At 39.3% G+C, this 14,730-nt stretch overlaps 1 protein-coding gene across 1 annotated transcript in view; it reads right to left on the reverse strand.

Moving 5' to 3' along the window:
- Positions 1-4,949: 4,949 nt before the first annotated feature.
- The window catches only part of LOC103380441 (homeobox protein aristaless-like 4), an 18,480-nt gene continuing 8,699 nt past the window's right edge, over positions 4,950-14,730 (reverse strand). The window contains exons 2-4 of the mRNA XM_008312433.3: positions 12,515-12,828; positions 6,426-6,554; positions 4,950-5,296 (exon numbers count right to left, since the gene is read on the reverse strand). Of these exons, the coding sequence (XP_008310655.1) occupies positions 4,976-5,296; positions 6,426-6,554; positions 12,515-12,828 (764 nt within the window). The 3' untranslated portion in view covers positions 4,950-4,975. The remainder of the gene's footprint in view (positions 5,297-6,425; positions 6,555-12,514; positions 12,829-14,730) is intronic.

Below are 14,730 nucleotides of genomic sequence, written 5' to 3' on the forward strand. Positions count from 1 at the left end.
GGAATCACATATCTTTCATTTTTAAAAGCCCACCTCCCCTGGCCTGTGCTGTGCTTTATTAAGCTCTAAATCCTATTTATTTCATTTATCTATGTACAATTACTGGATTTTTTTTTTCAAATTGTTGATCTAAAACGTATGTCATAGTAATTAATTTACATTTACTCATACATTTACATCAGTGCTTGAGTTTAATTACTACTGCCAAATAAAATACTTGCTTCTTAAATACTTGCCTCGATTAACATAAAGGAAATGCATTATATTTTTAATTCAATTCAAATTGTAGATTAATCTATCAACTGAAATGGGCAAAATAATTAGGGATTAATTAATTAGAAAAAAATCCATGTACTCTACGATTCCAGTTAAAAGGCTGAGAAAGAAGTAGAATTCATTTTTAAGGAAGAAAAATAAATCACGATAAAATGAACAGGTCTAAAAGAAAGAAGAAAGGGTTTTGGTAGGACTGTATTTAATACCAGACCAGAATTCAGATAAACTGTCTCTGCTTTTAATTGACATGTGGACGGGAGACAGTCAACATGCTTGATTGTTGCATGCTTGTTTCTGGGCTACAAACTTCGACCCAAACAGACTAAGTGCTGTTGTAAAACATAAACGTGCTTCAAAAAAACATCCATTTAAAAGAGTCTCTTCTTACCACTGGGAACAGTTCCAACTCCCCCTGCAGGTCCTCAGGAACTCAGAGGTAGAAGGAGGTAGAAGAGAACTTTTCTAACCACAGGTTTACTGACTCACTGTATATGCATTCATTCTTTAAACTAAAATATGGCTTTAACGTTGAAATATGTCCTTTATACAGAATCTCTGCTGGAATATTATTTGACTTGTAAATGTAAAATTGTTATAATGATCATAACAATTTCCCTTGAGAGGCTGAAAAATAGTGACTGTTCTGCTGCTGCGTCAGGTTAGTCCAGGAATTAGGTGCTTTACATTCCTGTTTTCACGTTTTCAGGAGGTTTGGTCTTTTAACAAACCTGACCACCTGTAAAAGTAGATTAGATTTGTAGATGGTTAGATTTGTGTAATATATATATATATATATAGTATTTTCCCATGTATAAAATAAAAAAACATAGACATGTGATTATGTGATGTAAAAGGTAGAATTATACGATGTTCTTGGCACAAGTGTTGTGTGTGCAATTTTATGCATATATATTTATATCAACATTCCTAAATATGGCAAGAATTAAATTGATTCCTCTGTAAATTGCAGGAACAGGAAGACAAATACTGTAACAGCAGCTATATGTTTGAACCTACTTGTCCTTGTCCTCAACTTTATTAAGTCTCTCTAGAGTATCTGACAATCCATGTGACATCTGTGTCAGTCAACCTGTTAACCTTAGGAAGGGTTACTGTCCTGGGCTTCATTATGCATGTCTGAGAGAAGCCAGTCTTCTGACTGGAAGTTGAAGCCTTAATAAACAAATGCTGGCCATTGGTATTTATGGTATTTTATACTCCAGGTGCTTTGGTTTCCACAGTGTGTGTAAATAATGCAGGTTAGAGTAATGATAAGTGAAATTGATGTGTACAGTATACAGTACAGTACATCAATATCAATGACTCAGTGACTAAATGAATCAAATTAATTTTCAGTGAATCTCCTAACCAGTTCACGGTCTGACTATTTCCTTTTATCATAACTGACGTTTATAGACTGCACAGTCACGATCATTTGTTTTATCCTTTGCCACTGTGGCATCACAAGTGAACAGCTTTCTCTGATATTCACAAACAAATAGATCATAATACCATCAGAAATATAAGTATTGACATTATTATCAGATGAGAAATCTGATTCCCAGAAGCTTCCCTAGTGAAGCAGCCCGGCTTCAGCACAGATCCTTAAATACAGAAACATTTATTTGACATTGTAAAGAGTCTTCTGAAGTCATTTTAAACATTAAGGATTTGTTTATTTGAAAATCACTTCAAAACCATCATGAAGAGAAACAGAAAGTTAGTTCTGTACAAACAAATAGCAGATGCTCTGGGCAGATCTCAGTGATGCTGCTCCTGGTGCTAAATGTAGACAGATTTAGGAGACAGTTCTTGTTGGGATGAAAAGCCAAAGTAAATAATGGAAACAACAAAAACATTTCTTGTAAGTGCAATAACTTATTGCAACAGCACATTATATAAAGTTACAATCAGAAATACTTGGGTAATATACAAAAAAGCTGCTTGAAGCAATAAGGAAATCAAAAAGCAAATTCTGACCTTAGTTAATAAAGTCCAGAACAAACAAACTCTCAACAATATTACTGTAATACTTTACCGGCTTATCTCTGGAGGTTCTCTATTTGACAAATAAGCAAAAAAAAAAGAAAAAAATGTACAAGCACAAGAATTAATGAACACCAGAACAACATTTTTTCATATTGTTCACATTCACACCATACAACATTATAACCATGGGTTTTAAATGCTTTATTTCAGTAGTATCAACATGGACGGAGCTGCAGAGGAGTGGTTCTCTGAGGGAGGACCAGTAACAAGTCAAGGTAAGAATTCAGTCACTAACTAGGAATTTATTCCGACTTCCTCTTGTCTTTATTGGATATGTTTGATCTTGAGCTTCTCACATCCATCGGACTAAATGGAGCCGTGGCACATTTTACTGACCACGTCACGAGTCATGCCTTTTACTTTGCTCATCCACACAACAAAAACCGAGATAAGACAAAACTTTAAATAAACACTCTTAATACTTGCAGTTTTACTCCTAAATATCCTGGCTGCAGAAGGTTCTCATATGTTACAAAGATTATCCAGCTTCAAGCAGCAGAACCAAAATTTCCTGCCATCAGGGGAAAGAAAACGGATATGTAGCTCAGCGGGCGTCATCCAGGGATCAGCCAGAAAACTAATGAAGCCTGTCTCAGGTCTGAGCCTGCAGCACAGCTCTGGTGACAGCCTTATTCCACCGGGGTAATACACAGAGACTCCCCCTGCAATGGCTGGACATACTCACCCAATTCCTGCAGTCCAGCTCTAATGTCATCACATTACCTAAACACTGCAGAATGCTCTGCAGGACAATTAGGGCCACTGATTTGGCCTGCAGTCTCTGGCATATACACATGGCATATACAGGACTGTGAGTGACGCTTGGAAAACCAAAAGTCATCTCTGCCGAGCTCAACTCTGTCAAATGAATTGATATCTGCAGCTTCTGTGCAGTATGTCGGCGTCATGTACGCTGGAATGACCTGCAGGTCCCCTCAGAGAAAGACAGGTCACTTGGACGCAAATTAAGTCTATCTATTTTTGTCAGGGGTTGATTCAAGTCGATGTGGTAAGTTGGTGTTGACGGCTGCTGCTGCGTAAGGTGAGGCCTTGGCTCTTTGTGAACACGCAGTTTCCTGTAACCTGAGGCCACAGCCTTGCAGGGGGAACCTGTGCAGGCTGCTGCAGGCAGGAAATGACATGTTAGTTTGACACTGCTGCCAATCTAACGGCCAATCTCCTCCCACACTCAACTGGCACGAGCTGTTTGTTGCTCTTATTCAGCAAGTCCCTGTTCATTGTAGCGTTTAACCTCTGTTTTATGTAGCAGGGACATAACGTACGGACTTCATTTCTGAAAAGTTGGTTCATGTCTTTACAAAAGCAATAAAATATAATAACCAAACAGTTCAGTCATGAACTTGAACCCTTAGCTAATAGGCGAAGGGACAGAGACTGTCAGTGTTGCCACTGATTAGCTTAATTATTTTTGTCAAACAAAGAAAAAACAGCTTAGGAATGGTAACGTCAGCGAACCCAGAAATGTTAGGTCGGAAGCAACTTCTCCATCAGGTGTTCTATTTTCTTTTAATTACACTTTTAAATCCAATGGGACCTGATGAAATTGATTATTTAATCCCGGGAAATGTGATTGGACTGCAGGTATTCCAGTCATGCAGATACGCTTTCATCATCATGTGCAATAAAGCCTAGCATTACCATGCCAAAAAGTCACGAAGATCTTGGGAAAGATTCCGTATTAGTAAAAGGCAAGTGTCCCAAAAATGTAATGATGTGCATATACAAATTTTTTCACTATTTTATTAACTTCATGGCAGCAGGGCTGCACTCTTTGCTGTTTTAAAAAAGACATTTGTTGGAATTTAAAGGTCTGAACATTTTTTGTTCAAGTGTGTATTTTAGTGTGAGCTGACACTAAAAACAAAATGATGAGCAAATACTGCCGGCAAATACTGCCGGCCTTGGGACCAGGCTCAATGTCAAGACTGTCAGACTGTTGTTAGTCCCCTGCTCAGTGAACAATGAATTCCAAGAATGCATTTCTTAGGACTTTGGCCAGGCATTTTGGTAACTAGTGATTATTGTTAAAATATCTGTGTCCTATTACGTGATAATGAAAGGCTGAAGTGCATTTATGAATTACAGATATTAGTTTTTGGTGTTGTTTGTTAATGTAACAGGTGTTGTTTTGAAACTGATTTTATTTGCTTATCATTGATAGTTTGAAAGGAACATAATAAGGTGTAGGAAGGTCTGTGTGGATTTTGTGAAACTAAGCAAAAATAGGTAAACCATATGAATGAGGCTTGTAATGATGATACGACTCAGTTTGGCTTTGAATTCCTACACCTTGTGGATTTCTTGTAAACCTTATGCTATATTGCTGAGATGTGTGTGAATGTTTATTATTTGGACCTGAGAGATCAAGGCATCAAGAATGAACACAGCATCCAACGTCGTACCTCAGCGCTTCTCTCACTTCAGCATCTGCTGATTGTCACAGTTGTTATCTGAGCTGCTTTGGCCGCTGTAATGGCCTCTGCTATCTCCCCCGTCTCTCCCTCTTTATTTGACCTGTTTTATCATTAGTGCTCTCAGGAAAGTCTCTCCTCCCTCGCAGAACTTGCTGACGGCTGTGAGGGAGAAGAAGGGGGCCCTGTGCAGGACAGGGTGGACCAGGGTTGGGACATCATGTAGCCCAAGAGATGGCTGCACTGTGTTCTTTGGCCTTCATGCGCAGTGCAGCTATGCTGGAGGACTTGCGGTCTGGATCAACATTGAGGTCATAGCCGTTGATCCCTCCACCCATGGCAGGACCCCCAAACAGACTGCCCATATGGGTCTGTCCCATGTGGCTGCTCCCTGGACTGGACATGCTGAGGAAGTCAGAGACACCTCCAGGACCGTGAGGGTGGGGGGGCATGCAGGATGACACAGAGTCACAAGGAACAACGCAGCCTGGAACCGGGGATGCTCCGCTGCTGCTCCCGAGCCATGAAGGGTTCTGGATCTGCAGAACATGGTGTTGATTAGGAAAAATGAATGCAATGAATATAACCAGAGGCCTCATACAGTTTAATGGGACCATGTGTAATTTGCACACATCTAGTGGTGAAGTTACAAGGTATGGTTTCATGGTAGCTTTGAGTTATCCTTAAAACACACACGTTAGAACATTATAACTATACTGAATGGTGGCCTCTGCAGCATTTCTTCTTTACAATCACTTTAAAGGAAAAACAAACACTAATACAACAAGTCTATTTTATATTGCACTTTACAAGTATATGTCAGTATATGGATATTTTATTTTGATAAATGCATCTTACTAAAATGGTAATTTCCGTAGTCTTCAATTAAGACTGTTATGTTGGCCCATAAAATTCTTGACACATCTAAATACAGGAGAGACATTTTTTCACAGATTTCTGCTTTTAATAGCAATTATGCTGTAATTTGTATGACAGTCTGAATTTATTCCCGTGATATGTTATTATAAAACATATCTTTTAATACAGTGGTAAGGCTGCTAACAATTTTCATTATCGTTTCACCACTAGACTGTTTACAGTTTCATTATGTCTTTAGTTTGAATTAAATATTAGGGCTACCCACAGTTTGGTGTTAATAATAAATAATAGTAATTATAGTATCATTTACTTCCAAAAGCTGTAGTTCAGACAGTAGGCTTCCCTTCAGTTTACACTTACAAACATATTTTCTTTAAAACCCCACTACTGTGACAACAACAAATCTAAATTAATGTAAAGGCATTCGTATTGATAGAGTTTATTTGGAGTTGGAAAAATTCAACTCTGACCTCGATTATAGTTTCAATTATACTTCACTGAAATACTTCAAACCACTTTTTTGTAAGAGATAATTTTTGTTTCCTTTCAAGCATTTCTTTTTGCACGTTCCCCATCATTTACAATTTATTTTAATTTGTTCCATGTGTCAGCAGCAAACTCACAACAGCCCTGAACCATTGCATTATGGGAGAATAGTGCTATGTGCAGTAAACCAAAAATTGCCTCCGTCTATGTGGACGCTCACTGTCCGATGTGAATACACTTTGTGGTCGTTGTGTAAATCAAAAGACTTGGGTTTTGAGGTATACAGGTCTTGGTGTATTTTACCTGTGCGTAGTTCTCAGGCCTGGTCAGCAGAGGCAGCTCATACGCTGTAGAAAAGTGTGTTCGCACTTGTTGCATTTGACCAAAACGCTCTCTTTTCCTCCACTTTGCCCTGCGATTCTGAAACCATACCTGGAATAAAAAATAAATCCATGCTGTAAATACTTTTAAACACAGACCAGAGACAAAATTCAAAATTTAAAATGTCATGATACATTTTTTTCAATCACTTTTTAAATCCCACAGTGCATTTTAAAATAAAATAAAAAAACAATCCTGTCTTTCAGTTCGCAAAGACAAAACAAGAGGCCAAAACATATAAAATGAAGATAGTGAAGTAAATAAATTCTGCTGCACATGAAAGTCCAGGCCTGGGTTTTGGGAGTTGACGGGTCTTTAATGTGCTGTGCTCACATAGCATTGATGTGAAAGTGGTGAGTCTCCCCTGGTGCTGGCTTTTCCAGCTCCTCCCTTTGATACACAGACGTCTGCCTCCCTTCAGGCGGCCAGCGTCGACAGATCCACATCTGGACCTGTAGCCATTCATAAATCACTCTCAGAAAGGTGTGCTCTCCCCCACATGTCAGCACAGTGAGATACAGTGGGGAATCCCTCCGTATATTCCACCAAACAAGTTCAACTTCTGACACTCTGGTTTTTCCTGTGTGTAGATTATCTTAAAGGTTGTTTTCTGATAATAGACTGAGTCCATGCTTAAAATGAGCCTGTCCACAGTTCACCATGACTTTCATCAATGATGTCATAGCAAGGAAGATATTCTTGTTAATTATATTATTACACAGGTTTCTGACTGGTCAGGCAGGTTCTCCATTACATAAACATATCATTCTAATTTTCTTTATTCTCAAACCAGGAACAACTTCAAACTGAGTTTTACTAAAGGTGATTTATTTCAGTTTTACTGTTGCAACAAAACCTTGGGTTTTAAATTAAATTCAACTTTTAATGAAACTGTTTAATACAACAGCTGCTCCGACTGACAGAGAGCCTCGATGTCACTCTGTATATTTTCTTTTTTTTTTTTTTTATCACATTATGTTGGATTTTTCACCTACAGTAAAATAAGTTTGCCTAGTCTTTATGTTGTAAATTTGTTTGGTACTTCTGGTACTACATTCCGTTACATGGTTCTTTACATTCTTAGACATAATGTGAGTTATGTAACATTAGAATCATTATTCTGGATTTTATATTTTTTCCTTAATTTAATTCCAAAATCCCTGACTTGTTCATTCAGTATTTCTGCAATGATTTCTTTCACTGGTTTGTTCGTTAATTCTCTTCAAATTTTAATTGTAATCAAATGAATCAACCATCTGAACTCGAGACAAAACAAAAACAGATTTTGGTTGGCAGTCGAAACAAGGCCAAAGTCATTATTTAAATGCATTTCTGATGCAGGGGACTACTGTTCAATAAGTTTTGTGCAAGTGTTTTGCTATTATAATATACTATATTTCTTTTCCTATTTTCACTATAAAAATAATGTAATCAAAATGTTTGACTGTCCCTTACAAAAAGAAAGTCTGAACAAAAAGGAGCCGTACTTGGAAATAAAAAAAACTCCTAAACAATATAGTTTCCACTTTTAGACTATAGCTTTTTGTTTTTTTTCAACCTTTTTTCAACTCCCTTTTGTCCATTGATGTACTTAACTGTCAGGACGTGTGGGTTTTTTCATTTAATAAAGTTCATCTGCGTTGTACTTTATTTATTTTTGTTCTTTTTTTTGGCTGGCGCTGCCATTTAATATCTAATAGAGCTTCTTCTTATGCAAAGCGGGGTGCTGGGAGCCGCCGCATGTTTATGTCTAACTATTTGTTAGTTGTCTGAATCTTATCCTCCAGAGAGGGAAGGGGAAACTTCTTCAAAGCCAGAAGAGAGACAGTGAGAGCGGCTCCATTCCGACATGGGGATTTGAACTTGGATTTGTGGGTTTATTCCCAGCCCAATCATCTTGTGGCCTTTAACATTCCCTGATACACAACTTTGCCTAACTCGACCTTTTCATATCTTCCTTCTATCTGCTCATTTTCTGTACGGGCGTCAGAAATGAATCAAACTACAAAGTATAAAGTATAACCAAACTAATGTTCTCTTTAATCATTGTTGTTGTTTTTTTTTTTTAATTAAACCAAAAACTTCACTCACACTCCTCTACCTCTTCTAGGCTCCATGTGGTCGTATATCTTTTGGAAGGAAACTGACGTAAAGAAATGTCATCTGACTCCACTGTTCCTCAGGTCAGCTGTGAGATTAAAGGACACCTCATCATTGGAAGTGAGTAAAATAATATCTGAGGCTGTGACCACACAGTGTTGTCAAGGTGAGTGGTTTTTGCCCTAAATGATTTCATATGTTTGACAAGACCAGAGGTGTGGAGACTGTGTTATAGTTCCTCTGGGATGAGGAGTGTTTTTGTTAAGTTTAGGTTTTAGGTTTTTCAAACCCCACATTTAAAGGTTCGTGATCGATGACCGTTTTAGCTACCAAATCCACATTTTACTTTCAACATATGGTCGCCCAATCGTAAGTCAATTTACATTCTAATGTCAAGAAAAAAAAACAGTATTTGTTACCACTGTTACAACTGCCCAGTGACGGGGAAAAATAATATCCTTCCATTCTGGAGTTGTTTTGAGCATCTTTTAACTTTTAACTGCATTCTTGGATACATGTATGTATGTGTGTGTGTGCATGAGCTTGTCCTTGGTAGAACATCTGAACATTAAACTGTGTTTTCTGCTTATGTTTTGAAAGGTGTGCATGTACAGTATGTGAATGAGACCATTGATACAATAGTCATGCTTTTTAGTAAACACTACACATTTTTTGTTAAATGCTATGAAAGACAATGTAGTGCCTCTGTCTGCACAGAGTACATTAGAGTGGTTTTCTGGACACTCTTAGTGGAGTCTTGACTGGCCTGAGTCCAGTGACTATGGAGGAGCTAGAATTCTGACAGTACTGTAGGTGATACAGTCCATCAGCTGGTCACATGTCTGTTTTTCCAGAGAAACCAGACATGGGTTAGGTTTTGTTGTTAGATAACAACAAAATCAAGTCAAAGACTGACTTGATTTTGATTTTATCTATTGTTAAGAGATGTCCAAATATCGAAGCATTTCAATATAAACTACTGTCTTCTATCTCTCTGAAGTCAGCGTTCTAATTGTACAACACCCAGCCATAATCTCACCCTTCTATTTATCTTAGTCTTATTTCAAACTCCCTCCTTTCTGTTGAGGCTCTTCTCATTTTTCTTCCTATGCAGTACTTCGACCCCCACCTCCAAAACCCTTTCACTCTTTACGTCTCTCCTCCCTCCTTCCTTTAAAGTCAGTGAGGGGAAGTAGGGATATTGGAAAGTGAGATGGGAGAATGTTCAAACTGGAGCTTGTTTTCATTTCATGTTTAATTTCCTGACGCCTAAGCCCTTGGCTTTCCGCAGCTAACCTCCGTGACCTTTAAGAGGCGTGCAGACAAGAGCAGAAACACATACACACACACGCATACGTACACACACACATGCCTAGAGAATGTGAAACACACATTTATTGCTGTGTGATTAATTGTCAGTGAAAAAACAAAGGCTCTCTGACTTTCTCTCTCACACTCTTAGGGATTTTTTTTTTATTTAACAAACAACCAACAACAAGACAACAGTGTGTGTCATGTTTCACTCTGCTGTTCGACAGCAGCAGGACAGAGAAGAAGCCAAATAGTTTGGCAGCAAGATCATTCAGAGAACACTGTGATGTCAGATGTGTCCTTTACTGCTCTGCGTCTCTTATTGCCTAACTTGTAAAACTTTCATAAACGACAGGATTCAAATATTTCTGGAATATTTTTTTATAAATTTGTACCAGTAATCTTGTGTGTATTGTGTTAGTCCCACAGGTTTTTATCTTCACCAATCTTGTTTATTTTGTTTAGCAGACATCTGCAATGATGTGCCCTTTAAACCCAATGTGTTTGGCTGCGATACAGTAATTGCTAAAGACGTTGACAGCAGAAGGCAGCTTACAGAGCCATTAAAAGGCTTTATTTATGCTATGGAGCCAACAGGCAGAGGGAGGGGAGGGGAGGAGAGGGAGGGCAAAGTGCACAGCTCCAGAAGGAGCTTTGAAGTCCGGCCGTCTCACCTCATCTCTGTCATTCAGGTCCATGGCAATTGATAGACTGCTTCAGCAGTCACTCACACATAGCCTCCTCCTCCTCCTTTTTCTCCTTCTTTTCCTCCTCCTCCTCCATAAAAAAGCATGCAGTGTGGTGAAGTTCAAGTCTGAGGTTGAGAGCTAATTGTGCTGAATAAAGTAGTGGCAGCGAAAGTAACAGATTTGATTACGGAAAAACTGCAGCTAAGTTTATGGAGACATTTATCATCAAACTGAGGATGAAACTGTGAGACCTTGACACTGGTATTCTGGTACAAAACATCTGCACTGTGGCTGTCAATGGCTGCTCTTACATAGATGAAAAGGATTCTCTGTCTCTTGCCAAGCTCCAAGTGCCCCTTGGTATTCAACAATTGGTTATCCCTGGACTTTGTCTTGATGGACCTTCAGTTGAAATTGTGGGCTTTAGTCTTGATTGCATGCATATTTAGGGTATAAGTTAAGAAGAATGGGTCAAACCTCACAGTGACTCACTAGAGTCTGTTGTGTGCCTGTCAGATGAGGAAGTTAATTATATTCATCTGGGGAATAGATGGGTCTGTGTGAAAGCAGCATGAACATACTTATTTTACTGTACCACCACACGGAGCAGACCAGGTTCCCTGTCCCTGACTCTGTCATGGGCTAAGCGTGGAAATTGAAGCTGGCATCTCAAAGTGTTTTTTATATCCTTGCCAAATAGCTTTGATGACTTTTCTCTTTTTTCCCTTCTTGAGTTTTCCTCTCCTCTCCTCGGAGTAGAGCGGTGGAATGGTTTGAACACGGTAGTGCTGTGAGAGAAACCCTTGGCCTCTAACCTCGCTGCAGAGCCTGCAGCATGTAAGAGCTAAGTGCGCAGTATTCCCTCAGTCCCACCCATTCTACACTGATCTAAAACTGGCAGGCAGAAAGAGAGATTGAGAACAATGGACCATGCTGTCTGCTGTTTTGAACAAACGTTGTCAACATGCCAGTCTTTACTCTCCCAGCTCCCTCTGTTTGTTCCCGCAGTGATTATAAGCATGCAAACATAAGGACGTCCGGCCTCGTACAGCATGGCCCAGACTCGTGGACAGTGTTAGCACACTGTGACATGACGGTGTCAATAAGTAAAACAAATGCCTTTAAGTGATGCAGTCCTCTGTTAATAACTGCCTGTTGCTGAGTGAATCCCTGCAGGCTTTTTCAATCGGCCACTTTTTTTAATGCACCGTACTCTGCTGTTTGATGAGCAAACATTAAAAGATTTGTCATTTCTATTAAACTTACTATATATTTTTCTCCTGTAAATCTGGCATTAGATGATTTAGTTAAAAGATTTAAGGTTAAATCCATCAAACTGGCAAAATAATAATTATTTTAGGTAAGAATATTTTTAAAATTGCATTGAATCTTTGGTTGTGAGTTTGTCAAATCTGCCTTAAAGAATTTTGGGTGATGCAGTGATGAGTTTTCAGTAAGATGAGTGTCTTTACTATTGTACTCTCTCATTGTAATGACTTGGCTACAGGATTCAAGTGATATAACACATTTGTGTTGGACCGGGCCAGACACCTTTTGTAGCACCCCCTCCAGGTGAGGGAAATGGAGTGGGCAATTCTCTCTTTTTTACCAACATTATCATTATAGTTCTGGGTTTGTAGTTTCCTGTTTTAAACTACCATTCAACATTAAAGCTGGATCTTGATTTTTTTTCCAAACATCAACCTCGTTTGTTTTAGTTAACTGGACAGGAAAGCTCACCAAACCACAATGTTCCCCAATAACAATGACTAACCTCATTATTGTACTTTTAAAAAAAAGTATGCATTTAGAAGACGCTTTCATCTTCAAGAGCTTTTGAAACACCCAGCTACAGCTGTACATGTATCGTTATTTTCTTTAGATAAACTTCACCAAGACGTAACTTCATACCTGTACACGAGCCTCCGTCAGGTCTGTCCTCAGTGCCAGCTGCTCTCGGGCATACACGTCTGGGTAGTGTGTCTTCTGGAACACTTTCTCTAGCTCCTCCAGCTGGTAGCTGGTGAATGTCGTACGGTTTCGTCTCTTCTTGCCTTTGTTGCTCTCTGCCTCACTTTTGTCCATGGGACTGGAGAGGTCAGATCCTGGCCGCTCGCTCTGCCCCTTCACCCCAGGCTCCTTCAGATTCAGATAACTGCCTTCCATCCCTGCGGGGTCCACACTTGGTGATAACTCGGACTCTGTCAGACCACTGCTGTCTTTTCCTGCATGTGTGAGATAAAAGTAGAGCGAAAATGATTATGATGTTAAAGGTGCAGATACAATTGCCAAGATAACATATTAATACAGTGTATGGTTCGTATCTAACCTTAGTATATACAGTAAAAAGCTTTTACAGTGTCAGACATAGAAAATCTCATGAACTTATTAGATTTTATTAACTTTTGTGTATATATATTTTCGATATTTTAGTAATCATGTTTACTTGTGGTTTTTACAGACCCTGCTTATTATCCTAGAAATTACACCCTGAAAATATTTAAGTACACCCGTGGCTTGTGTTTATATTATTCATATTAATTGATATTATTATATTTTTTCCATTTAAAGTTTGGATAAATGATATCATAATGATGCTTAGATTGTTGTTTAGATAGCATGAAATAACCTTTAAATGAAATTCTTTTAGATTTTTTTTTTCCTGTGCAAGTTATTTTAATCATTTTTCCTCTGGCATTTATAGCCATGGCTAAGTCCTTAGTGCCTTCAGAATTTCACCGCCCATTCAGTAAGCAGAATACTCACCACAGAAATATTTTCTCCAGTAGAAAAAACATTGTGCCCCTCGTTCATGTCATTACCTGCGTCTGTTCATCATCCACACAAGAAGACATTTACCTCCAGCTTACATCACTTCTGTAATGGTTCACTTTAGGCTTTGAGGCTGTGTCTGCATGCAGTGAGTCTAACAGTTGCAAAGGAAAAATGTCTTTTTCTGTTTGAAAGCAATGTCACTACATATTGGCGTGACCTCTGACACAAACATTGCAGACCTCACCCTCACATCTCTCAATCACGCCACATGAAACCCGAGAATAACAAACCTGCTCGCTCTCGATGCCTTGTATGGCGGGCCTTGTGCAAGGGGCTGACTGTGTCTACCCCGCAGCCTTGCCCTGCAGATGTAAACAACATTGTGTTTGTCACCTTCAATTTTGTGAGAGTACATTTTGTGACAGACCTTACTGTGTTCCTGTCAGCAAATGCCAGCTTTTTTGTTTCCTTTTAGCAGATGAAGAAAGCTGTCCCTTCTCCTACGATAAACAAACAACGTGTGAATAAATAAGCTGACGGGCTCTGGTTGCAGCTCTGTGAGAACACTGCGCTCTATCAGACTCTGTGTTTGGCTTCAGTGAATGGGCAAGAGCAGCAACCTGTCCCAACTGTATTGGTTTGAAGCATAATGGTTTTCTCCACATCTGAGTTTCTTGTGCAACAACAGTGTCATTTTTTCAGCTACATTTCTCTGTGAGGTAGATCATGTTGAGGATAACGAACTTGTAAAAGCAACCATTTGACTGTGTCACGTTTCATTTGGTTGTGAGTAATGTCAGTGATGGCGGACTGTCATACTCTGAAAGTCATTCAAATGGTTGTAGCAGAGTTGACACCTTGTGGCACTGCTGACTGTCTGAGCCCTGTGTTTTCGTGGTTTGTGAGATGACTGAATAGTTTTAGAGTGATGAAGCTAGGCGGTGGCTGTCTACTGCGTGCATGTTTGTTTTCGTGGCTTAGTTTGACTTTGGCCAAAGTGTCCCACCATCAGACGTCAATAGTCACCCCCTTGAAACTTGCAGCAGCCCTGCCTTGCTCCCGGGCTATGTTGTACCATAATCGAGATGCTAATAGAACAACACAGCTTGCCCAGCTGGAGTTCATGACCTCATAGTTCTGCGGCCCACCTGTCAGACCCTCTTAGAGTCTCACCACAGGCAGATGTTCTGACATCACCAACCCCGGCACTGGCCTCTTATGTTAACGTTCTGTGCAGAATCTTTATCCTAGCCCTGGGCTTGTGCAGAGATGCTGCATAAATAGCTACGAGTTCCTGTTTGACATTTACATCTGTGGAGAGAATGACGAGAGCAAGGAGAGCTGTATATCCT

The sequence above is a fragment of the Cynoglossus semilaevis genome, chromosome 6 (assembly GCF_000523025.1).
Source record: "Cynoglossus semilaevis isolate Cse_v1.0 chromosome 6, Cse_v1.0, whole genome shotgun sequence".
NCBI lineage: Eukaryota > Metazoa > Chordata > Actinopteri > Pleuronectiformes > Cynoglossidae > Cynoglossus > Cynoglossus semilaevis.